Source organism: Athene noctua, chromosome 3, assembly GCF_965140245.1.
Source record: "Athene noctua chromosome 3, bAthNoc1.hap1.1, whole genome shotgun sequence".
Taxonomy (NCBI): Eukaryota; Metazoa; Chordata; class Aves; order Strigiformes; family Strigidae; genus Athene; species Athene noctua.
Genome location: NC_134039.1, coordinates 35917650 through 35944869, shown reverse-complemented (window position 1 = coordinate 35944869; position 27220 = coordinate 35917650). Strand labels below are relative to the sequence as shown.

The 27220-nt window shown below is 42.5% G+C and overlaps 1 protein-coding gene across 1 annotated transcript in view; it reads left to right on the top strand.

Annotated features, from left to right (window-relative positions):
- Positions 1 to 24695, top strand: part of ELK3 (ETS transcription factor ELK3) — a 38174-nt gene extending 13479 nt beyond the window's left edge. Inside the window, exons 2-5 of the mRNA XM_074901472.1 lie at positions 2990 to 3198; positions 12196 to 12990; positions 19228 to 19350; positions 23086 to 24695. Of these exons, the coding sequence (XP_074757573.1) occupies positions 2992 to 3198; positions 12196 to 12990; positions 19228 to 19350; positions 23086 to 23184 (1224 nt within the window). The 5' untranslated portion in view covers positions 2990 to 2991 and the 3' untranslated portion in view covers positions 23185 to 24695. The remainder of the gene's footprint in view (positions 1 to 2989; positions 3199 to 12195; positions 12991 to 19227; positions 19351 to 23085) is intronic.
- Positions 24696 to 27220: the final 2525 nt, after the last annotated feature.

Below are 27220 nucleotides of genomic sequence, written 5' to 3'. Positions count from 1 at the left end.
AGGGCCCCCCCGAGATTATGTGCATATCTCATCTGGTTGAAGAACTGATCACCAAGAACTGAACCTCTCTGAAAAAGGTGGCAGTAGCCTTTTATATAATAACCTGATAGAAGCCGCCTCTCCTTAGTCACTGGGACAGATCGCGTGGAGTGGGTACTCCTGTGGGATGTTCTCACCCAGGCTTGCACCGTTCGTGCATTTTATATTACACCTATGGCTGAGTCACTACGAGGCCCACAGTAGATAAAATGGAATCCAAAACTGTTTACATTTTACAAATGATAAGCATCAGAAAACAGGTTCATAATGGAGAGTGTAGTGCAATGTTAGCTGTAGGTTACTCTGTGAGTGTCGGGCGGAGGTGAATGAAGATTAAGGAAACTGCAGCAAAATGCGCTTCACTGTGAGTTCAGTTCCACGTAAACACTCTGAAGGGGTGTGACTGCTGATGATCTGTAGGAAGATGGAATTTAAGGTCTGGATGAGAGAAATGCATCTCTGATTTGGCTAATGGCATGGTGGTGGAGTTGGTATTGGTGCTTCTGTCACTCTCGCATGTTTAATTTCCTCACCTAAAGTTCTACTGACAGGTCTTTGTAGCATGATACACCTGTACACATTTTAATACAATTATGAAGAAAGGTATTTATAAGTCACCTCTAATTTTCCAGAGGAGAAAAAAGTTCTATTTGTGATTTCTTGTTTGGAACAGTTTTATGATACAAATTGAAATTATGAAGAGTATTGCTTATAATAAGTGATGAAATTATGAAGAGTATTGCTTATAATAAGTGATGAACAGAAATAATTATTTTAAAGTAATATGGCTGTATATACACATTTAGTGAAGTTGCAAAATTTATAAATATTAATTTTAAAGTATGTATATATGATGCTAGATTATCAAGGATACTTTATTAGCTATGATGTTTTAGATAAGTAATCCATTAAAGATGTTAATACTTGTACAGATGGTGTAATTTAAAAGTTTTTTAAAGACTGTAAGGTGACTCTGTAACTTTCAGGTATATTTAATTCTAGCTATACATTTTTTTCTTGCCTTACACCATATGGAAAAAGATTTGTATAAAGTGATAAAAAATGCAACAAATGAAATGCAAACATTTGAAAGTGCCAAATCATCCATACAGGCAGTTCTGTTTCAAAGATCCCTAACAGTCCTGGGAGCCTCTGCTGTCTCTTGAAGGTGCTGTGTAGTTACCGTGTTACACAGCTGGGTGTCAGGGATAGATATTTTTGTCCTTGTTATTCAGTCTGGATTCTCAGTTAATCAGCAAAATGAGGGATAATAAAACCATCCGTTAATTCTGTAAACCCTTTTTTTGGCCAGTGTACTGAGAAATTATTTGGACTAAAACAGAGCTCCAAATCCTGTTTTTCTGTAAAATTATTGACAACATTCTGTAGCATCTTAAACTTGCTTTTACACTAGTGAAGCTTATGCAGCGCATTTTCCTTTATACTAGTGATGTTCATGCAACGTGATTTCCGTAGTGCTGGGGCAGACTTGAAGAGGCAAATCTTCCCTCAGCCGCGTGTTGCCCGCTGCCATGTGGTAGGGAGATAGTTAGAAGTCTTGTGCCCTCTCGTGGTCAACACACCCAGGGAAACGTCAGGCGGGAAGCCTGGCATATTCCGGCTGTGTAATCTGTTAGGGCACAAACAGTAATACATTAGGAAACAAACTGAGCAAGGAAGTTAAAAATCATGAGCTGCTTTAGATAAAGACAAAAATACCCGTTGTTACACGTACAAAGATGTCAGGTAATAATTAGCCCCATTAGCACCATAGTTAACCCAGTAATACCATCATCTTTAAATCTGCGTTAGTTAGATGTAACATGTCCAAATTAAAGTATCGGAAGAGGCCAAGAAAAAAAATTATTTGATGCAGTGTTAACATACTAAGGCTGGCAGTGTTGTTGAAAGTGGGGGGAAATATCATTTTGTAGTTCTGTAATTTAAAAGGTCAATTTTAGCAATATCTTCTTTGCAATAATAAATTGTCTTCAGTGGTAATGCTCCCAGGTTTTAAGTTGTGTATATATCTGTGCTGAGTTGGTTCATAAATTTGTCCTTCTATTGCAGTGCCTAAAAAACCCGTTTATTCAAGGGAGGGCTCAGTAGCACAGGCGGTTAGTAGAGAAAAAAATTTCAAACAACCTTCAGCAGAGAAAAAATATTCAAACAACCTTAGAAGTAAGACTCGGACACTGTTAAAAATATTCTTAGTTCTCAGTCGTACATATAGTAATGAAAGGGAAGATTGCTGTTAGAGAAAAGTTCAGGGTACACAGCACTTACGTTACTGTACTTGAGCGTACTGAACTTTCAGCATTTCTGCAAAACACATAATATCTTTTGACCTATTTGAATTGGCAAACAGAAGCAGCAAGAGCCATTTCAGGCCCTGGAAGATACAAAGGCCATATGACACTGGGGAAGACAGGTGTGTGTGGTGGCAGGGGGAGGTTTCTGGTCCTCTAGCCAAAGGTGACTGCTCTGGCCTTCCCTTTTCCTCCCCTTCTTCACAGTGATGTGTCCGAACGAGTTATACTGAACTCTTCTCATGACAGTAAACAGCAGTTTTTCGTCTCACTTCAGTGGATAGTTACATCAAGTCCTTTTTTTTCCCCCCTGTATGTTCCTTTGAAGGGTGATTGCATACATTGAATTGAAGACACTAACCAGAGATAACCCTGTACCATGTGAACTATGTGGGCAATGCTTTTCTAAATACTTACTCTATTTTATGTGTCCCTTCAGAAAATAGCAGTGGAAAAAGTACTGAAATGGGAGTGCCAGACCTGTAGGTCTTGTGGATGTTCAGTTGTAAGTGATGCAGTAGCTTCCTTTGCTCAATTACACAGGATGATTCCTACACAGAGCTTATTACTGAAATGAGCGTTGGGTGAAACACCTGCTCCCAAATGTTTTTCACACTGTTGCTCTCCTTTGTTCCTTGTAGGTATGGAGAGTGCAATCACACTGTGGCAGTTCCTTTTGCAGTTGCTGCTAGACCAGAAACATGAGCACCTGATTTGCTGGACGTCTAATGATGGCGAATTCAAGCTACTCAAGGCAGAAGAAGTGGCTAAGCTGTGGGGACTCAGAAAAAACAAAACTAATATGAATTATGACAAACTGAGCCGAGCGCTCAGGTACTATTATGACAAGGTAAATTTTGTTATTCTCATGCAGACTAAGAAAATAGAAACACTACCATTTAATATTTCACCTCTATATGGAAGGTATTCTAAAGTTCCTCTAACTAGTTCTTACAACAGACAACACTATTGAAGGCAATCGCAGTGGAGGTAAGAGGACAGCTAAAAGATGTCCAGGAAAATGATGCACATCCCATTTCCTGAGGAGAGGAGGTTTTCACCTAGATTTACACTTAATGATACTTTCATGCGTTTATGCATTTGGCTACCCAATATTTTCTGTAGCTTTTGCAAAGAATAAAATAACTGTGGATAACAGAGAACTGTTTGATTATTACAGCCTGCATAGGATCTTCTGGGACGCAGGGACGTGGTAGAAAGCAGTGATACTGTGATACAGCAGGCAGAGTGGCAGCTTTACCAGCAGGTATCACCTATGTCAGAACAAGGAAAAGTCAAACAGCCGACCCAAAAGCATAGAGAGCAGGGTTGAGTTTTCACAGTTTTCATGGGACACATGGGAGCATAGATCCTGTTGGCCAGTGTTTTAGCTAGTCTTGCCTGAGCTTTCTGGTAAATCTTTTCTACAGTTGTATTGGGTCCTAATTTATTAGCTGGAAATACAGTGCTGAAACACTTCTGCAGTTATGACAGTGCAGTATTACCTTAGCAGGATCTCACTGTAACTATTGCTGTGTTAATGCTCAGTGTTTCTAAGAGTCTGGAATTTTTCCACTGTGTCATTTTAGGACAAAATCTGTGTTAGCTTCCACAGTAGTCTAGATTATATGTTGCTGTCATTTAATTAGCAGCAATATATATGAAAGAGCACTAATGTCATGTCCTACTGGATGAAAGTGCAGAAGAAAAGCAAACAGAGGGAAAAGCAGCTGGTCAGATGCTGGGTGTCAGAGCGGGGATATGTTTGGGTCTGTTTGTCAAGGTAGTAGTCTCATGCTGAGCTCATCTTAGCTGAAGACTGTATCTGCTGTAGAATGTTAAGTTCCCAAGTCAGAGTGTATTTATCTTCTGGGTATCTCAAGTCAAAAGAGTGGAACATGTGCTTTGGTAGGTGTTTCTTCATCCAGTTTTTCTGCCTTGCAAGACCTACTGAATCTTGCCCCTCCTTCACAGATACATCTGTTGAGGTTTGATAGAACTAATAAGACCCAAGAAATCAGCACAATTTAGGCATAAACCTTTTAGCTGGCAAGCTGTGGTTCTTTGCGTGCTCTCAGAAGCTGGTTACACCTAGTGCGGAGCTGTTGGCTGTTGAGAACTCCACTTTCAACCTCTTTATTTAAAACTGAAATCTAAAATAGTAACATATTGAACATAGTAATCTGGAATTATTTAGATCACTCAGTTTTCTTCTGATTTTCAGACATCATGAGCATGACCACAATCTAGGAGAGGTCAGTAGAGGTTACTGGTAGCTAGCACCTCTGAAAATAAAATTTCTGTGGTATAGTGGGAGTTCATAAGATCACTGTCACTACTGTGAAACTGTCCTTCCCTTTGACATTTAGTCTTTGGTCTTATTCTTCAGCCTGAAGCAAGGTGGCAACAGTACAACAGAGAATGCAAAAATGAGAACAGGGAGTAAGAGTGTATGTATTAGATTGCTGTAACAGAAAGATATTTGAAGAGAATCTCTCAGATGTGTCAAGATATTAGAAGGAAAAAATTGTAGCACGCAAATACAGAGGTGCTAAAATATCTTGCACATCCATCCTTCTCAATTTTAGACTCCATCACATTCAACAAGGAGTTTCCAGATGGTTTTTCCAGCCTTTTTTGGCTTAACTGTATATTGGTTGTATTATATCTTTTCAGGATTAGTTCCCCGTAAATGGATATTTTTTATAATATTTCTAAATTAATAGGGTTTACTATTTCCTATATTCTTGAAGATTATTAAAGAGAAGGACTGTTACAGATATTGTGTATTAAAAAGGAAAACTTCATAGCCATGCTTAGTGGTCTGTTCTCATCTTGATTTTCAGAAAAGGCAGTGAGATGAGATTATACAGTGAGTAAGACCAGTGTTCAGCACAGTTAAGCATGCATGCATGCTTGCTGCCTGCACAAGGCAGAGGAAACTAGTGAGCTCAGAGTACTGTTGTCATGTATTATTTGTAGTGCACCAATTCTTGAAGGGCATGGTAGGGCTGGGTGCTATGCAGCCAGTCTAACAGACCAATCAAAGAACATGTTGACTGCACATTAACTGTGCATGATTTGATGATCAGACTTTTCATTACTCACATTGGAATTTGGAAGGGCTCCTTCTTCTGTAAGATTTTTGGTTTCAGATTTAGAGCTGTAAATTCTGCAATGAAATGTTTTTAGTATTTTGTCCACTAGAAGTCAGATTTTTCCACTTAACATGTTTCAAAGGTGGCCTGACTGAGAAGGCACAAAAGGATTCAGAGAGGACAGTGCAGTGGCTGTTCGAAGCAGTTGGTGTGATGAATTCCCCTTCACTAAGTGCTTTCTGCTCAGCGTGAGGAAGCTTGCCTCATTATATGACTCCAACCCCTCTGATTATAAACTTGACTGGGATCAATGGAGACAGAGTGCCTGCTGGTGAATGGACAGCATATCCAGGCAGAGCCCAGATACACAGGGGCTGAACAGACATTGCTTAAATACAAAGGACAAGATATTTGTAGCACTCATCCTTCAAGATCTTTCTGATCTCTTCAGATCAATGGAATATAATGGCTCCTTACTTGAGGCTCCCTTTCTTCTTTTAACCTTTTTTTTTTTTAACCCTTGTACTGTTTTCAGTTGCCCACCCCCCTCCACCCAGCACACACCCTTTGTCATCTGTTTTGTCTCTGCTAATGCAGCATCTGCTAGAGGAGTGGCTGTACAGTTTCTTCACCAGGGCTCTGGCTGAGGTCATTGCTTGCTGTTCTTACAGCTGCTTTCTTTCTTGAACTGTGTGCTCTCTTCTGTCTGCAGTTTTATCTAGGTGTGGCACAAGGATTTTGGCCATTTTTCCAGGAGTTCTGCAGCCCAGTGGAGCTGGTAGCTCCTAGATGGAAAGAAGGATAAGCTCTTCCCTATGTATTGTGATCAGGGTTTGAACCTCAAACCAAAATCATGCCTATTGCTATTTAAATTGGAGAAGTCCTTTAGCAGAAAACAGTGGGAGCTTCTCACCCACTGTGGGGGTTTGCTGTGTTGTGTCCTATTGGTTCCCAGGCAGTGGAGAAAGGCAGATTGTTAGGAAAGTGCAGAGGGACAGGGGAACTTGCTGCAGGTTTTGAAATATGAGAGATACTGGCAAGGATAGTGGATAATGAATCCTAGTAGGCTGGCAGGAAGTGCTTAGCAGTGGGTTCAGTCCTAAACACTTTCTCTGCCTTCAGTTCAGTCTGTGCTGCATAGCACAGAAAGGGAAGAAGTTGAGGAGGGAAGGAAGGGCTCCTTAGCATTCTTCTTTCCCTTCTGCAGAACAAAAGAGGAAGGGCTGGTAGAGGTGAAAGAGCCTCTCAGACTTTTGCACTCCTCTCCCCTGGACCATTCACCAATTTGTGGGATAAACCAAGAGCAGTGTAGACCTTGAGGTAGCCTTGAGGAGCCTTCTGAGATCCTTGTCCCCTCCATTGCTGTTGGCAGTGATGGCTGTGTTGGCAGCTGGATGTGCAAGGGCAAATGCGATGCACACTGAGCAAATAGGATAAACATTGTGCTGCAGTCTGGGGAGTGGCAGCAGGAAAGTCAAGAGGTGGAACTCTGGACAAGACTTCATTTGAGTTGGGGAATTATCAACAGGAACTTCTCTACCTATAACCCAACTGGTCTGGCAGTATGTGAGTTTGAGGCAAAGGGCAGTGACGTTTTAGAAATTATGATGACACATGGGATGGGCCTTCCTTTCTTGGGCTGCCCTCTGCTGCTACTGCATTAATAGCTGTCGCTACCTGAGCTACTGCTTCATGTTTTGTCTTTGAAATTATTCACTGTGGAGAAATAAAAACTGATCACTGGATAAATGGAGGTTTATGAGCTCTGCTATTTTGCTTGGGGGGGAACACCGGCTTGTTAAAATTCATCATCTGATTCATCTGAACTTAAAAATTAAATTAATTCCAGTGCTGGAGAAAATAACAATTAGGACAAGTTCCTTAGTCTCGCTTTGAAAGCAAGCATAATGTGCTCTTGAGGCTGATGGCTAGATTTATGTTAAATTCACATATAAAGCACCCCAGGAAATGTGGAGTGTGGCATATCTTGACTGTAATTTCCTACCATGATTCTGTTTGCTAAAGGTTTGTAGATAATCTGAAGACTTTCCATTTCCTGTTTCATTTGTACCTGAATTCCCCTCCTCCCGTTTTATTTAGTGCATTTCCCCTGTTGCCTCAACAGAGCAGCAGAACAGATGACAGATAGCACTGAGGAAAGGCACCCTGCACTCTTTACCTACAGCTTGAACAGCATGTCCGTCATGTTACACACTTCTGCTGGTCGAAAATCTCTTGTAATGCTTTCAGGCAAGGAAACCCTTCACATCTATTCCCACGCAGAGCACTCTTTAGCTTCATGTATAGAACTAAAATACCTTTACAAGTAGGATTAGTAGGTTTCTTTTTGCTGAAGTTGTGCAGTTACTTTGTTTTTCTGATAGCATAATGACAGATACCTTTTGGAAGTCTCTAGGGGTTTCAGGGCTACTAAAGGTCCCCATGAATATTTCAAGATGACACCACAAAAGGAAGCTAGTGAGTTTTCCCCATGAGGTTTTTTTTTTTTTTTGAGGGAAGGAGGGCGAATCCAGGAAATAACATGCAGGTAATAGAATGTAGCAGTTGTGGAATTCAAGCCCTCAGAAGTTAGGAAATGCAAGAATCACAGTTCCCTGGGTAACCTTAATGTTTGCACGAGTTAAGCTTGCATAATTAATTGCACAGTCACATACTGTTGTGATGAGCAGATATTCGGTATTTTTGCATCCTCTCTGAACAGTATGTGGCCCCAGGCTTTACTTGGTGCATGCTATTCAATCATTTTAGTTTCTGTTAATGGCTGCCTGCTTGTTTAGATGGGTTGGCAGTATGATGTATGGTATATAAATAATATGGGCTTATTTGTGCTTGTTGCAGTGTGGGGGACAGAGCTTCTCAGGTGCTCTTAGGATTCAGAGGTGCCCTCCCCTCCTGTAACAGGTCAGACCCAGTAGCCTGGTTACTAGTTCCTATTTTTAGTGCCCAAGTGTGAGAGGCAGGGTCCCAATCTGGTCTTCCTGCCCCTGAGGCCCCTCGTTAGTCTGAAGTTCAACTTGGAACCAGGATCGCATTTCCCAAGTGGCTCCTGCAGCCAGCAGCAAACTTGCTAGCTAAGAGGCTTGAGCCAAACCACTAAAATCCTTGTGTCACGCTGGTAGCATTGTTACACCTTAGCTCTAGATGGCTCAGACAGGGAGTAAGAGTCAGAGATGATGAAAATGAAACACAAACACTTGATAGAAGAAATGAAGTCTGAGTTGCAGCAATGCACAGGAAAACTTCTGGGAGGAAAGAAAAAAATGGAAAGAGAGGTCATGTGCTGTTGAGACGGGCAAAAGCTCCTGTGTATTTCAGGAGGGCATATGCATAGTTGACACAAAAAACCCCGAGCCACATTATTGACTGGTTTAAGCTGCAGGGGGAACCAGGCCACTGAGCCTTTGGCATCTGGCTCACCCAGCTGGTCTGTGGAGGACAGGGGGAGAGACCATTCCTCCTTCTGGTGATTCAGAGCACCTGGGTAGGGCTGGTTTTGGAGATGCTCATAAGTGAGTGTCTGAAGTGATATGGTGTGAATAAACCTGAGCTCCCTGACACAGCTGATGCACTAGAGCAGACGTTGGGCAGTGCTGTAGCCAGTTTGGATCAGCAGCTTTCAAAGCACTTTGCAATGGGGGATGGTCATGTTTGCTGTATTCACTGTTTTACAGACTGGAGACAGAGGAGAGGAGCTGTAAAGTGTTCAAGTGAGGAACAGTCAAGAAGCCAACAGAAGAGGAATGTTCCCAGTTCCCTGCCCTCTTTCTAAATGTCAGAGTGCTGTCTCTTGATAAGATTTTTTTTTTTTTCCAAGCTATTGGACTGGAGCCCTTGGTCCTGGCCTGGTTGTTCAGTTCTCCTCCCCAGCAGTTGCACTGGCCCAGCAGTTGCCTTACTGGCAGTGCAGCCCCGGAGCTCCCTGCAGCCCTGGCTGGCAGCCGCTAGCACTCGTCGTAAGCCTGCTCATGAGGGAATTTACCTAGAAAATTCAAACAACAACAAAAAAGGGCTAAATGTGCACATGTACTTACTGTCCTGCTACCAAGCAAGTGGTCTAGTCTCCCTGCAATTGAAGTCCTTAATATAAGGAAGCCTTCTTTGCCCTTTCAAACTGAGGGTGGAAAACCCCGGCTTGTCATGATGCCTGTCACTCTCTTCTGTGGTTTGAACCATCATCCACAGCTCAGAATGATTCTGACAGATCACTGAGGTGGTGGTAAAAATAAGCTGCTTTTTACCTTCACTTCAATTACTTGTCAAAAAAAATTTAGAAAAGTCAGTGGTGTTTCGGAGGCATTTAATTATTTGCATCCTTATTTTCTCTAACACGCTGATGGAGATATCCTCGGGCTTCACATTTAAGAGAAGCCTGCAAAGTGCTTGAGGGATCTGCACTTGAATCCTTTTCATCTCCAGCCATTGTTAAGTGGGCCTTTGCTTCAGGCTTATGGAGTCAGGGGAGCTGCACTGATAGACCTTCTTAAAACATAACTATATTTAATAATAACAGAGGAAGTATAAACTCACCAGCCTGTTTGCTTGCTTTTTATAGCAGTGTTCCCCTGTTTTAAGCTTGTACCCGTGTAAAAGTGCCACCCTTAAATACATTTAATCTTTTTATGCTGGGAGTCACATTTTCCAAGTAGGAGCTCTGTTGCCAGCAGTTGATGTGATAGTAAGTTAAAGCTGCCAGGAGCAGAGGGGAGGTATTACTTTAAATTAAAAAATACTTATTAAAAAAAAGAAAACAAAATCTATTTGGAGGGGTTTTTTTCATATGTTGAGTAGTTTGGAGATTTTACATTTTTCAATAAGAATGTAATAGAGAACAGAGAATGTGTGTCCATCCAACATTTCACCTAATTAGCACCAAAAAAAAATATGTAGGCCATGGGAATTAAAGCTCATGCAGACTGAGATGTCCTGAAATTTTAGAGGGCAAAAATAGGCATTGCAGGATCTGTGAGGTGGGTAGACGTGTGTACAATTCGTCACGGAAGAGGGCAGTTTTGTGCCTTTAGTCTGAGCGTGCTGAATTTAATTCCTCTCCTTGCTACAGATCCCTGTTATCAACTTGTGAAACAACTTTTTCCATTTGTGCCACAGCTCCTGACCTGTGAAGCCAAGCTATATCCCAGAGCTCTTTGTAGGATTAATTTTGTATTCAAGAAGGTGCCAGGACGTTTAGACGGATGAATTACAGGGTGCAGTAGCTCAGCTGAAAGATGGAAGAGGTTCCGATACCCAGGTGCAGACTCTTCTTTCCCAAAATGAGCCTTGCTTTTGTGACAAAAAAAGGTGTCATGCAGGCACTGCAAGCATCCAGCACTAGGTACTGTCCATATATAAACAGGGATAGTGTTTGTGTTTCTTTTTCTTTCTTTAAATTCTTTAAATTTCTTTTAAAATTTTCAGTCAATGTAACTAATGTTTCCTCTACTGGTCTCAGAATCTGTGGTAGAATGAAAAACAGATTTTTAGGAATATTGTAAATATTTACATTCCCACATGTACAGCAAAGCAAATGTCTTGTTTGCAGGGTATCAGCTGGAGGTGCAGCAGACGTGCTGCACTAAAGGGAAGCTTCTTGGAAGGGTTTTTCAGAGGTGACTTAAAGACAAACTCTCCACCAGGGACTTCAGGAAGAGAGAAATAACTATGGAAATTTCAGGAAATACTGCTTCTTGCCTTCCACAGCACTTGACTTAGGGTGGTAAATGTTTCAGTCCTTTCCGTAGGCCAGGCCAGGACCTGGTGCCTTACAGTGGAGGAGCTCACATCACGTCCCTGGGGACACCACACATGGTGTTAGAGCATGCAGCGTACCCGGGTTTGCAGGAAGAGAGCTTAGGACTGAAAATGGGACCTTCATGAAAGATTTCAATTTCAAAGGGAGTCAGTTGTTTCCATAAAGGGGACACTTTCATTATGGCAAATATGAAGAAAAAAATAAATAGTTCTACAAACCTTTGAGGGGTTTGGGATTTTTTTCAGGAATTAATTTCTATAACCAGTTTAGACTGATGGAGACCTTCTGCCTGCACCAGTGAGCATCCTGAGACTAAACCTGGAGATAGCACAGGCGATACAGCAAGACACAAATACTTTTCCAACACATGCAAGTGATTGCGTTTGTCACGGACATAGTTCGTGACAGTTGAAGGAAGGACAGTCACCGTAAGCCTAGGTCAATCCTTCTGCACATGGTCAGGACAAGAAGGTAAATGACTGGAGCAGGGAGGCCGAAGTAATTTTGTCCCTTGAAGACATTTGAGCGTTTTTCATACTCTAAGTAGTTGGTGTCAGTTTTGGGAGGCATAAATGAAGGAGTTTGCCTTTGTTGTGAAACACAAATGGTGGCATGGCTCGAGTCTGCAAGGTGGCAAAATTGTTTTTACTAGAAAAAAAATATTCCTAACATACCTCAGAGGAAGTTGGAGAAAAACAGCTCACCAGCAGCCAGCAGGTCTTTATCACCTAGTAATGGTGATTTTGTTAGACACCATGAGTAGCTGGGGAGGGTCGGGGTGGGGGGGAATGGTCTCCCTAGCTGAGCAGAGCCATGTGAATGAGCCAAAGATGAGCAGCGTTAGAAGCCTCAGGGGAATGACCTGCTCAGCTTGAGGAGGAAGCAGTGCCCCTCCCTACCCTTGTGAGCCCCCTTATATTTGCTGGACTCAGTGCCTCTCAAATGCCGATCTTTCTAGCATCTGCTTTTGTATTTGCAGAACATCATCAAGAAAGTGATTGGACAAAAATTTGTGTACAAGTTTGTCTCCTTTCCTGAGATTTTAAAAATGGATCCACATGCTGTGGAAATCAGCAGAGAGAGCCTTTTGCTGCAGGACAGCGACTGTAAGATGCCTTCTGAGGGCAGGGATCAGCACAAGCACAGCTTGTCAGCATTGAAAAGCACAAGCCGTAATGAATACATCCACTCTGGCCTGTACTCCTCTTTCACTATCAACTCTCTGCAGAACCAGCCAGACCCTTACAAGCCAATCAAAACAGAAAAACTGGAGGAGAAGTCAGAAGGAAACACACCAGTTGAAGAAGTTCGGACTGTTATAAGATTTGTGACAAACAAAACAGACAAACAAGTTATGAGGCCCATGGTGTCATTGCCTTCCACTTCTGAAACAGCAGCTGCCTCTGCTTTTCTCAGCTCATCAGTATCGGCTAAAATATCTTCCCTAATGCTACCCAACAGTGCCAGCATTTCATCTCCATCATCATCTTCCTCCAGGTCACCGTCTCTGTCTCCCACCTCACCCCTTCCTGCAGAACACAGGAGCCTCTTCCTTGAGTCCAGTTGCCACGACTCAGATTCCCTTGAGCCTCTGAACCTCTCCTCAGGCTCCAAGGCAAAATCTCCATCTCTTCCCCCAAAGGCTAAAAAACCCAAAGGCTTGGAAATTTCTGCCCCACCTATGGTTCTCTCCAGCACCGACATCGGTTCCATTGCCCTCAACAGCCCCGCGCTTCCTTCGGGATCCTTGACTCCTGCTTTCTTCACTGCACAGGTAAGACCTGACTGTCTCCTGTACTCTTGGTTCAGCCAGGTATTCCTTCTGTGTGGCCAAGAGTGTTAGCTCTATGGGTCTGTCATCATCCAGTAGAATATAGAAGCATATGGGGAAGAGGGAAGTATCAGAGGTCTAAACAAAGGGTGGAAAGTAGGTTCCTCCTGGGGTGCCTACGTGAGCGTGGGAAAAGTCATCGCAGTTCACAGACTGCCTGGAAGGATGGTGAGATGGGCAGCCGATAGTTAACACGATTTAATCGCTTATCAGTTCAAACCAGCTTCCAGGTCTGCAAAACAAGCAGGAAAAGCCAACAAGAAAACCACAGGGGTTTTTTAGGTCATGACTTGAGCATATGCATTGCGGGATGCTTGGTTAGATTTCTCTACTAGATGTTGTATCCATTCAAACAGTGTGACCTTTTAATTAGTTTTTGAATATGGAGCAAATTAAGTGGTTTCTAAGACAAGGCTCTTAAGCCAGTTTCAATTTCCAAAGTTTTACAGATCCAGAGAGTACTTGCCAGAGGTGCCTTTCAGCACAGACCTACTGAATAACCAGTAGGTTATTTTGTTCTTTTTTTAAGCATGTGTTTGTGGTAATGTCAATGGCAGGTTCTCATTTTCAAGCAAGTCTATGAAAGAAAATCTAGCAGTTGAGAGGAGAAGAGGAAAATCTCATAGGTAATGACCTGGTGTGTTCACTGGTGAGTTTTGTCTTACACTACTACTGCAAAATTAGACAAAAGAATCCAAAGTAAAATCTAAATAAAATTATCCCAATGGGGAACACCCCCTAACTTCCTCCCCCACCCCAAAATAAAAGTTGATGCAAATACTAGCATTGAATGAAACAAACTGAACAGTAAATAAATAAATACAAAGGTGTGTGTTACAAGCTCTCATTTACTTTGGGCTGTCTGGGGGTCACATAATCCCCTTACCTCTTCCCTTTCGAAGAGGTTTTGCACAGATGATGCCTGCAGTGCAGCCAGGTGTTAGAGGTCTTCCAGCTGGGCATGGGCAGCATTGTGTGCCTGCACAGCACGAAGGCCTGGCAGAGGTGAGAGTGTCAGCAGGAGCTCTTGACCGGTGCGGCGCTTGCTGTTATTGAGGTTTTCAGCTGGCTACAGAGCAAGTTTGTGTAAAGCTATTGCAGTTGAGACACACCTGTAAGCTACTGAGATATGAAGTTGTGTCACAAAGAAAGAGGATTTTGTGGGCTGTTATCTGTGATATTTGACATCATGAAGCCTTCAAGTGAAGGTATGTTTGGCAGAAATAACAGAAGGGTGGCAAACCAAAACTGAGGTGCATTGACCAACTCCTGTAACCTCTAACTGTGGTATAACCACAGTAAGTATTTTGCTTGTAGGGAGCAAATCTGACAAATAAATCATATCAGATGCCAACCAGGCACAATGACAGCATGAGTTATTACAAGCTTGCTTTAATTTACTGCTCTTCCAAGACTCAGTATGAACAGAGATTTCTTTCCTCATTTTGTAATTATTTCTTTGAAAAATAATTTTCTCATTCATCTGTAAACTGGTATACTTGCTGTCCCTGAAGGACAAAGAAGGGAATTAGGTGGATGATTGTGGCCCTCCTTTAGCAGGATGGCTAGCTAAGGCCGTGGTTATTGTTAGTCAACTTAATGCCATTACATATCTTTTTTACAGGTTAAGCTATCACTGAAGAGGCAGGTGGCACCCATGTAGGGTAGTTCCTGGATCTGTTTATTTAAACTTTAGGCTATACAGCAACATAGCTTTTTCCCTCTCTTTTAGCCTTCTATTTCTAGTGTGGGTAAGAAGCACCCTGCATCCTAAATACTTGACCTAGTGAATATAAAAGAAAAACAATATAACAACTGTGGTCAGATAACTCTAATACCGCAGTACAAAATAACTAAAGCCATAATTTAGGCTGGAAATACGCAGTCCATCCCATTATCTTAGGAAGAGCATGCATGATATCTCAGATGATCTCTGATTTATCAGATCCGACTGGTAGACACCTGCTGCCAGGGGCAGGTGCAGAACGGGATGTCAGGCACAAGTTCCTGCTCCAAGAGCGATGTAGGTTCGGTGAAGGTCCTGCTGCCTGAGAGGGTATTTCACATAGCTTTCCATTGTACCTGGTCATGAGGAATACCCTCGGATGGAGCCCTGCAAAAGGACACGTGATATGCACAACCAATTTCACAACAGAACAATAGGTCTGAAGATGTCAGTGCATATAGTACCGTACTTTGATAGAGAAATACCAGCTTTCCATTTGTTTAGCTTCAAAGAGAGATATTTAGATTTCACTCAGTACTTGCTTCTTTTACAGATTATTTATTATTGTTATTTTTGTTGGCTTTCCCTTGGCCAATATGGATATATTATTTTGACTCACTCTCTTTCTTCAGGCCTCTACTTAAGCATTTGTAACATTTACAACATGCTGTTTCCTTATGGACAAAGTAGTGTGCCTGCAGTCAGCATGTGCGTGATCTGTATTATATCCACATACACCATCCAGGCTCTAGCACATGCCTAATGACCTGGGAAATAATGTGCGTGTGACAGCACTTGTCCATTATCTGACAGCTAGAAGTGACAAGAAAGCTTGTACTTACACACATTCTTTGTCAGAGAAGTTAGGAGCCATGAGCATTGTTGCTTAACATAATCATCTCTGCGCAATGAATTATTTCTATTTAAACTGTTCCTATGCTTAGATTATAATGATTTTTTTAAAGCAGGAACTTCCCACTGGGTTCCACATCTAATACCAGATGTACAGCTGTATGAGGGCAGAAAATGAAGTGACACATCAATTTCCACGTGTAGTTTAAGGATAGCCTGTGCTGTGGTGTTGTTTACACTTAGGTTTCCTCTGGTGGTTTTGATGCTTGGCTGATGGCAAAACTGAGAACAAGCCTGAGAGGCCCTGTGCTCTTTTTGCATTAAATATTAACAGATTTGGAGGCTTGCTTTGGCTGGCTTTTGGCTCTGGCAGAACTTGCAGACATTAGTGTTCTGATCATTGGAGGACATGCGCTTTTGCTTAGCACTGTTGTTAGGCTTGTTAACATGCTTCCAGAGATGAATGGAGGACATCTCTGCTTCAGCTGCATTTTCAGTTCTGAATATCTGCAGCTTCTTAGAGAAAAAATAAAGAACTGAGGCATAGCGCATTGGGGCTCTTAGTACAGTTGGCACAATACTGTGTCCTTAGTCAAATATTGTTGGGTCTTGCTGCTTACATCTTTGGTTTTAAGGTTAGTAGGCTCTTCTGTAAGTAGATCTCTGAGTATTTATCCTGACCTAATTCAGTGTGTTCTCTGTCAGTCTTGTAAATCCCCATCAATAACTGCCTGCCTGTGGAGCATCAGCTTGTAATGCAGCACAGGAAAGGTGCTTTCACTGGTACTGCAGTTTTCCTGCCCCATGAAAGCACTGTGGTGCTGGGAAGAGGGCGTTTGTGAAGGAGCTGTTCACAAGTGCCTGCTTGTCAAGTATTTTTTCTTAGATATCTTGACAAGAGCTGTCACTTGCTGAGATCAAGACAGAAGTTTTCTCCTTGCCAGGCCTCCACCAACTCTTTGTCCCTTTTGTTGTCAGCCAAATATATGCAAACCCTGACCTCACTGGTACTCCAGTGACCACCATACCTGCTATTTTACTGCATAAACACCTTTTGCTTTCCCAGCAATACCACATGTTTATTACTCCTTGTGACATAACTGTGGTTTCTTCCACGGGGGTTTGGTGTTTCTGACCCACCTTCTTCAGCACAAGGGAAATGGCAGTGTCCTTTTCCTTTGCATTTCTCCATGAACCCTGCTTCTTTTGAGATTCCTTAGAGAAAACATCCCTTTCAAGAGCAGTCAACCTCTTTGTATTAAACAGCCTTTCAGACACCTTGCGACAGAATCACTGGGAGGACCTTAATGTTTGCTGCGCCTTGTCTCTCCCATCTATTCTGCTGGTGTTAAAATAATTGTTTGACCCGGTTGTGAACTCCAGTGCAAGCACGTCAGAGCAGGTCTGTATTCCTGGGTGTTTGCACAGAGCCTCAAACACCACAGCTGATCCTTCAGGCACTACTTTGCAAATAACATGTCCATCATATTGGAAAATCCACATGACCCGTGGTACCTGCCTTTCTGAGCCTGCTCACTGCAGAGGCTGGTGACAGGATGACAGCCCATGGTGAAGCAGTTATTAAGTGAGACCCCTGGTTGCAGTTGCCATATGTGGGAGTTTTTATCTCTGGCCTGGTGGGAAGCTAGCAGGTACCAGAATGCATGACGTGCTGTTTACTAGGGGGAGATACACCTTATCTTCAATCTTCTATCTTTGCTTTATGTGTTTTAAACTCTGGACGAGCTGGTGCCCCAGTTCAGCAGAGCACTGAGGCACTTGTCCCACACAGTGTAACACGTACTTACTTGCTAAGTGTGCACTCAAATTTCACAGAATTACATAATCATCAAGGTTGGAAAAGACCTTGGAGATTGTCTAGTCCAACCATTAACCTAACATTGACAGTTCCCAACTACACCAGATCCCTCAGCGCTATGTCGACCCGACTCTTAAACCCCTCCAGGGATGGGGACTCCACCACTGCCCTGGGCAGCCCATTCCAACGCCCAACAACCCGTTCTGGAAAGAAATATTTCCTAACATCTAGTCTAAACCTTCCCTGGTGCAACCTGAGGCCATTCCCTCTTGTCCTATCGCTTGTTACTTGGTTAAAGAGACTCATCCCCAGCTCTCTGCACCCTCCTTTCAGGTAGCTGTAGAGGGCGATGAGGTCTCCCCTCAGCCTCCTCTTCTCCAGACTAAACACCCCCAGTTCCCTCAGCCGCTCCCCGTACGACCTGTGCTCCAGACCCTGCACCAGCTTCGTTGCCCTTCTCTGGACACGCTCGAGTCATTCAATGTCCTTTTTGTAGTGAGGGGCCCAAAACTGAACACAGGAATCGAGGTGCGGCCTCACCAGTGCCGAGTACAGGGGTCAGATCCCTTCCCTGTCCCTGCTGGCCACGCTATTGCTGACACAAGCCAGGATGCCATTGGCCTTCTTGGCCACCTGGGCACACTGCTGGCTCCTGTTCAGCCGGCTGTCAATCAGCACCCCCAGGTCCCTCTCTGACTGGCAGCTCTCCAGCCACTCCTCCCCAAGCCTGTAGCGCTGCTGGGGGTTGTTGTGGCCCAAGGGCAGCCCCCGGCATTTGGCCTTATTGAAACTCCTCCAGTTGGCCTCAGCCCATGGCTCCAGCCTGTCCAGGTCTCTCTGTAGAGCAGTTAATTTCATTAAGCACTTTGCTAAATAGGACTGATTTTGATAACTGGCATCAAGATTACTGGTGAGATTAACTCATTATGCCAAATGCTTTGTTCAAAACTGTCACATCACTTTCATGTTCTTTTTTGGAAAGATAAAGTTACTCTGGATACAAAATAATTAATGTGATTCTTCCTTTGAATGGAGATCTGCATGTGCTTTAACTATACCTCCCCTCCAATTGTGCTTTGGAAGTGCTAAGAGCATTTCCAGGAATGCTTGTGTACCACAGCACTGGAAGGAGCCACTTCCAAGCTGGAAAAAGTCTTGGATTCTTAATTCTTGACATTTTGGTTCTTTTCAAATAATTAGCTGTGCTGTCCGCCGTGCCCCTGGGCACCCAACCCATACACTGGTCTCTCACTGTGTCAGCCTGCCAGTTTCTTGAAACTTCTTCCGTTTTGAACAGTTGCCATCGGAGGAGTAAACTTTAAAGGCTGGCAGTGGCTCTTTGGCTCCACACACAATTGCATTAATGCATCAAAAGCTGAAGTCAGTTCAAGCAATTGCTACCCTTCAGAAGTTAAAAAATAAAGGAGATAAGGCTGTGTTTACAGACACTGGGGCATCATGGTATTTTACACAGTCGCATGAGCATGGTTCACATAAACAATCACTGTGCTTCTCCTTAAGCAAATTGCAATAGAACTGAAATCAATTTGCATCTGAAGGAATATTAAATGTGCAGGTATCCAGTATTGACCACTGTGGAGACAGGATGCGGGGCTGGATGGGCAGTTGCTGCCAGCCAGTATACTCAGTATGTTATGTTGTATGTCTGAATTCATTGGGAAAAAGAGCCAGTAGGTGAGGTGTAAGACTTCAGAGGTTGTGATTGTTGTATGGAGCTGTAACCCCTGACACACGCATCATGGGGTTTTTTTTTGTCTTGCAGACCCCAAATGGATTATTGCTGACTCCAAGCCCACTGCTGTCTAGCATTCATTTCTGGAGCAGCCTCAGTCCTGTTGCTCCTCTGAGTCCTGCCAGGCTGCAGGGACCAAACACTCTGTTCCAGGTAGGTCTTTCCAATGCACAGGTTTCATTTCCAAAAGCACACATGTGGAAGAGACATTAGGGGAGCATCTCCTCACATTGATCTGGAGCTCTTCAGATAGTTAAAAAAAATACAGGAGTTAACATGCACTTTTAAAGAAAGGCCTACTTACTTGTACCCTCTTTAAACCCTTGCCAGCACAGTCAGAACAACAGGGAAGTGTCTACTGCAGCAAGCACACACGTATTGTATGAAGGAAACAGAAATAAGTGCTGGACCACAGTAAGAGTAGGTAACTGAGCTCTCAGAGCTTCACGAAGAATGTGCAGACCAGTCAGGGACCAGCCAGGAGAGTGATGGAACATGGACCCTGGGAAAACCAAAGCCAGTTTGGATCTCACACAGAGAGGTGGGTGTAGGTTTATCCTTGTCTTAATGAGTTACTTCTCACTCAGAAAGACAGGGCATAGTTGTATTTACAATAAGGGCACTCTGAACCTGAAGGCTCAGTTGTGCAAATTATCCATGTGTCCTCAACGAAGTTACTTCATACCTCTGAGCACAACTTCTCCATATGTAACTCTCATGGGTACTGGGAGAGTAAAAATCTCAAAGTTTTGGTAAATACAAAAGTTATTAAGTAAACTGCGATGGCCACAGCACTCAGCTGAAGCATTCACTCAAGGCTTAGGAAGAGGATGGCAGGGATGGTATTAGCAGCTCCAGCTGTAGCTGCTGCAAAACAGTCAGTTCAGTAAATCACAAAAGAAATTCTGCTGATCAGCTAATTGGCAAGAAGCACAAGAAGCTGATGACCACCCAAGTGGCTGAAGAATGAAGGGACACCCCTGGAATGAACTCCCTGAGTGCTGTGGAGGGCCAACGCTAACAGAGGGGGCTGCTGCTAGACAGGGATCCTGCTGTTAGTCTGAACCTTCAGGGAGACTGACTGCCCAACTCCAGGGCTGGGCTTTGGCTCAAGTGCTCTGCTCAGGCACAGTCCTCGCTGGGGTAGTAAGTCCTTCTGCCTCCAGTGGGACATTGAGCATGGAGCCCTAGGGCTCCTTGTTTATGTTTCAGATAAACTCATTTATCCCTATTGGACCTTAGTTTTGCACATGTGGTTGAAAACCACCAGCCATTTCATTTGAGAGGGAAGTGTCTACACCAGGGCCTGGAATGAATTTGCAGAATATATGCTGGCCACCCACTGAAAGTGAAGAGTGGCCTTGGCTGTTGCCTTTCTGAGAGACCCAGGCCTTATAAATGATGTTTGATTCAGGCAAGGGCCACAGTGACAGGTTTGTAGAGCACAAAGCTTTATTTTAACAGCAAATAGGAAACAACAACCACAGCTGAAGCCTAGTGACCGCACTGAGAACTGCTGGTCATCCCACGTAGGCATTGGGGCAGAGCTCTCACTGGGCTGCCTGCACAAGCCAGGCCATTTCCACGCAGCTTGTCAGGGAAGGGAGGAAAGAGCTGGAACTGCTTCACAAATTGCTTTTGCTTTCACCTGGTCATTTGCACTGGGAGTTGAAAGAAAATTTGGTCACTGCTGAAGGAGTCAGAATCCTGCCAGCAGCCAGAGGCCAGGGCAGCTCTGCAGCTGCCTGCCTGCCACTGCACCCTTGCCTGCTGATGTGCATGGAAGAGAGATCAGATTGCTGTATTTGTTTCAGGTGTGTGCTGCTTTTCATAATGGCGCTATTCCTGGCACTGCCTACAGTTCTTTAGTATTAGTCTTTGCATAGTACAAGGACCAGGAAGGGAGCCATCCACATCCATGGTCCCACTGAGCCCAGAACAAGCCTATGGGAAAGTGTGGTCCCTCCTTTGGTGAATCAGGAGGAGTGCTGGACACAACTACTTGCATACTCCCTCACAGAGCATGTAGATGCTTATTAACTTGTAAAAACTGTCATTCGATGTTTATAAGGTGTAAGCAACTCCCATACACCTACGCCTATACATTCTTACAGCCTATGCAGAGCATCACTGAAATCTGCAGTCTCCTTCCACACAATTTACCTTGATATATTGACCTACTGGGAGAGACATCCCTTTAATTACACAGCAGTGTGGCTTCAAACTTATTTTGATGTTTTGTCTTTAGTTTGAAATTACCACATAACTGGAACAGCAAGAGACTTGCACAGAATTGGTTAATTCAAGAAAATGCAGCCAAACTTAAGGACTACCAAGTTACCTTGAATTAAGTGCTAATTAAATCAAGTGTATTTTCCTTGTTACTACTGTAGAGATGGTAGCACTGAGAGGCCATAGTCAAGTCCCAGATCCCCACTGTATGGAGGTGTATGAATAAAGAACATCATCCCAGCCCCAGGGGCTACAGAGACAACAGGAAGAACGAGAGAGCAGAGTTGGGCTGGAGGGCAGGGGGAGAATGAAATCGTGATGTTAGCATTGTTTGCATCTCAGGCCATAGTGCCAGCATGCCACCCGCCTCGACAGACACCAAAGATCACACAACCCTCTTTTGCTAGCTTTGGGAATCACATGAAACACATTGTAATTTACATGTCTCGCTAGAAACCTAGACTAGAAAAGCAAGAGCTTGTAATTTAGTTCTGTTTTTTAACGAATCTTGGCAGAAGCGATGGAAACATTTCCTGAGGCTTGGGTTGGTTAAAAGCGAGGTATCAGCCAGTCCTCTGCACCAGGAGTGTGGTGCCAGCCCCCCCCAAGCACACGGCTGCGCCTGCGCTGCTCGGCCTGATTTTCAGCTGAACGCTGGAAGATAGGTATCATTAACTAACATCTTAGTGGAAGAGTAATCCTGCTACAGGCACATCATATGCACGTGTAGAGGTTGATTACACCACAGCTGGCTGTTGAAGGACTGATTTGGTACGGGGTAAAAATACAGCAGACACTTGAAGTTGAGAGCTGTTACTCAGCTCTGTCTCTCTCAAGCTAACAGGAACCCAGCACGGCTCGTGGAACTGGGCCTCAAGGCCAGATTGGTATCTACCACTGGGATAATTCCCACCTCATGCTGCAACAAGTTCATTCCACCTACTTGCTTTGCTTTTTCTCGGGTCAGATGTTAAGAACTAGTCAATACATGTCACTGCAGGCAAGTTACAGTCAGGATGCTGTCATGAACTAGGAATATACAGTTTATGTATTAAGTATTTTTTTGCACAGCATTTCAGAAGCAGAAGGTTAATACCATGTACAATATATTCTGCTTCACATGATCTGGTATAGCTAGTTTATGGTTTCTTAGTAAATCCAGAGAGAAACTGCAATTACTTGAGGGTAACATTCCCCATGCTTTGTATTCACAATTGTACTTTTTCTGCCCTAAAACTGCATCACAACTTTCACTTTCACAAAGCTCTTCCCTGCTTAGATTTTAAGAAAGGCAGACAAAAAGTATGTATTTTAATTAAATTGTAGACTGCAAAACATTTTTGGAAGCAGAATGGATGGCAAAGATTTCTCTATAGCACTCAATTTCCCAGGGTGATGATAAATGTGTTATATGAACTTTTATATAAAATATAGCCAATAATAGATTTATATATCACTGTACATTTACAAATTATTCAGGTTTCTCCCTTTTTTTTACATTCCTAATGGCTGATGCAGGCATTTGGTATGTGTCTTACTGTATAGAAATCACAAGTCTTGAAACCATCTGGAGGCAGTTGCTAATGCTAAACCCATGTGCTTCTGGGCTGAATGCTTTGAGATAAAGAGTAATTTTTACCTTTTGGCCTCTTACAGTTTCCAACTCTGCTAAATGGTCACATACCAGTGCCACTCCCCAGTCTGGATGGAGCCTCTTCTCCAGTACTGCTTTCTCCAAATGCTCAGAAATCCTGATGATGCCTCATCACACCAAGGACTTACTGGTGGATTTAACACTTCATTCCTATGGGCTAGTTTTTCCTGTGTCATGAGAAGGACATTGTGAAACCCTCTATTACTTTGGTTTGCACTTTTCATTACATGGATAATCTACTTTTATTATGTTAGCATTTTTAAACAGTGTTTATATATAAAAGTATATATAAATCTGTTTTGCATTAAATGAATTATAATTTTTTTATATCATAGCTCTCAAGTGTTGAACACTTCTGTTGTTAAGTACTTTTCTTAATGGGTTGCAACAATGTATCTAATAAGGATGTGAAGCTTCTTTTTAATCCCTTTTTCTGCATATTATGCATTGTGCTTGTGTAAACTATAACCGGCCGTGCCTTCTTTTGCATAATGTCATGTAAATGATTTATATATTTTCTAGTATTAAGATAAAAAGTTGAAAGAAAAAACTAGTATTGAACAGCCCTATGGTAGTATTTCAGTATTTTCTCCACAGATAGGCCATACGATGCAGTGTATTCATGTAACTTTGTATTAAGTGCTTTCAAATTGTATAAAAATAGCCTTATAATTTTTCTTTGCTGAAGTGAAAAACGTAATCAACGTTACAGTCAGGAGATACATTTAAAAGCCACATTTAACACATTTATGCCCACCTTCTTCTGTTGAGCTGCAACAGGGAGGAACTGGGCTGTGTGTATTCATGAGATTTCCAGCATTTGAGAATACTTCTGTAGAAGAGGAAATGTTGCTCAGAATTTATTTGGTATCTATTTCTTACGAACTGTCAACATTACAGCTGGAAAGACTGCAGGTAATCTCTGTCCTCCCAGGGAATGAGGATCATTCCCAATAAGAGAATTTGCAGGTGCTTTGTTCAGTCGTGCCAAGTGCCTTCTACTCCTTCCCTGGAATGATTATTCTAGCTACTAAAGCTCAGAAGGTCACATTTCCCCTTCCCCCAAAGCTGGAAAAGTTACAGGACTGTAAACTAATGCCTGGTGCTTGTGAAGAGGCATACTGTACATGTGGATGTTTATGTATAAACATCTGGATTAAAAAACAGCACTGTGTTACTATATGCTTGCAACTTGAACTTTCTGGGTATGTCCTTTACCTTGGGGTGGTGGTTTAGTCATCTAAATGTCAGGTTAGGATTAGGCTAGACTCCCTGGCACCACAGATTCTAATCTTGGCAGGGCTGATGCAAATCTTCAGTTTTCTGAAGTGGCTAAATTGGGTTGAATGCAGCTTTAGCATGTAGGTTTTCAGATGAGACCTTCAAAAACCAAAACAAAATCAGAATCCTGTTTGCTACAGATCATTATAGCTTCTACTTTGCTTTCTAGCCAAGCGGCTGGCCAGAAGTCCATTCATTTTGAAATTTATGCAGTGACTTGTCTGCTGATTTTCTGCTTAAATGCATTTCAGTGATGATGTGTGTAGTTAATTGTAAAGTGCTTTTGGATCCTTCAACCTGAAAGGTGCTAAATAAACATTTTATTAATGCAGTTCTGATGTTGAAAAGCCATTTTTCGGGCAGAGGTAGTCTGACAAAAGACAGCAGGAATTTTCCTCAGGCTCCTGGGTTGCACAACCAAAAATGACTCCTCAGTTTCACTCACAGTAATTAACAGGATAAAAAGTTGCTCTGTCTGTATGAAGTACCAGTGCTGATAGAGCAATTAGATGCAAGACGTAAGGAAAAAAGATGAAACACATGGGAAATCGTTCACTCGGTTCAGTGTTTTAAGCACTCCAAAAGCTACCACCTGAAGGAGTCAAAATCAGAAGATGATCCTATGCAAAATTTATGAGCGAAGGTAAATTTTACACAAAGTAAAATCAGAACAGGTTAGAGGAAAAGGCAGCATATAGATGGGATAGACTAGTCTCATGGAGACAAATTGGGCTTGCAGATCAAACGTTTCTCTTTCAATAGATTCTCCCAGATACATGGAGTATTTTCCAGTAACTAAGTTAGAGAGTCAATTATTCACACTCTAGAGCCAACTCTCATCTTGTTTTTGAAGAAGCACAAATGCCTACTTCAGTTGAGTGTCATCTTGTACACACCAGTATAGCTAATGGGAGAACAAGACACGGAGATGCAGTGTTTCTCACTAAGTGTTTAAAAAGTAAAGAGAGATACTCATGAAAATTTGATCTTTAACTTAGTAAGAAGTGTCGAATACCACACTGCAAAAAAGAGATGAACACAAGAGGAGGGAGTATGTGACAGAGAAGATAGTCTTAAAAGAAAAAGCATTCAGATTCTCATAATTTTGTTTCTTCCAAGGTTTTACTATTAATAAGGCATATTTTTTCTTTCCACAACTCAACACCCTCAACAGCCTCAACACAACTCACCACCACCACCCCCCCTCCTTTACACACACCTCCCCTCCCACCCTCCTGCCCCTTGAGTGACTTTGTTCTTTTAAAGACAGCAGAAAATAGCAAGCTTGGGACAAAAAAAAAAAAAAAAAAATCAAATCTATTTCAACAAATTACTGTAAAGGAACCTATAATCCAGTAGAATTTAAAGGAAGACACCCAGGAACAGGAAAGTAGTGCTGTCTTCTCACCTTTGAGAGACTAAAAATAGCAGAAGAACACATCTTCTGCTAGTTGACTTCTCAATTTTAAAAAAAATAGGTTGTCTAAATGAAATCTGTCTTCCAAACTGGTCGATAATGTGGAATAAAAATTCTCCTTACTGGGAAGAATTTATACAAATGGAGTCCAGCCTCTCAAGTCTAACACTTACCTAAAACACTAGATTGTTATGCCTTATGCTTTGAAGAATGTATTTTATTGGCAATTTTCTATTGAATTTTACTAAATCTTTTTAACTGTAGAGAAAGAATCAAATAAATGTTTTTAAAATACTGTGAAAGCATCAATATTTCTGTGGCATGGAGAGCTCCAAGCCAGCAATCCTGGGGAACAAAACAGGAGTTATTGTCTCCTTCACTATTCTTGGCAGTAATTGCAGTTTGATAATACTTGAGGGATTTTTGGGGTAGATTTACACTTTATTCATGCTTCAGGGTACACAAAAAGTTTTCAGCATTATATAGGCTGGGTGCACAATTAGGCTATTTTTGATTCACCTCTACATTGTTTTTTCAGAAAAGCAAGCATCTACCAGTAGGGCCAGAGCTACTGGGCAGCTTTGCCAGGAGATTGCACACATCATCTGCCCTGGCACAGGTAAGTGGCTTCAGTTCTAAAGAAAACTTTCAAGGTGGGGAAAAGCGATGGGTGATAATAAACTACAGAAAAAGAAAGATCTGACACACATCCATTACGTCAAAGAAAAACTTGTTTTGTCTGAATAAAATAGGCACTTGCCAATCTGGAATTACGTACCAAAGAAATAATGAACTGTCAACAAGATAACTGTTTAAAGGGGAGATCGTCTTTTAAAACAACTGTAGCATTTAATTTCAACAGAACAAGTCTCTACATTAGGAGGCTGTGTAATCTTGTGCCTACAGGAGGCATCTTCAGAAGCCACCATGACCACCAAATGAATTTAGGAAAGGCACTGTTAAGTACAGGTAGTTTTTTAAGTAAGGGTATTGCTGTTCCCTTCTGATCTTGAGATGGGCTCTATCCTGTAGGACAAACACAGATGAATCAGATTTAAGAATACCTCTATGAAGTTGTCAGAAAACTACAACTTTTGAAATCCCTTTTAGCCCCAAACTGTAAATGCTCTTACCGATTAATACACGAGTGCTCTGCCTACATGGACTACAAACCTATTTCTGGTGGGAAAAGAGACCTACTGCACCAGTGAGGAGGAGTATAAATTTATTTAAATGAAAAAAGGAAAATGAATCTCAGGCAAGGAGCCTGGAGCAATCAGCATCATTGTCTGCCTTGGGCAGGGGTGGTATTTGTAGAAAAGCGCCCCGGAAGAGAGTTCTTGTTCATTCTGCAAGAAGGCGAATAGGTAAACGTTAACCTTAATTATTCCTACCATGGTTCCAGGCCAGCTGCGGCCTCCTGCAAATTAAGGAAAAGG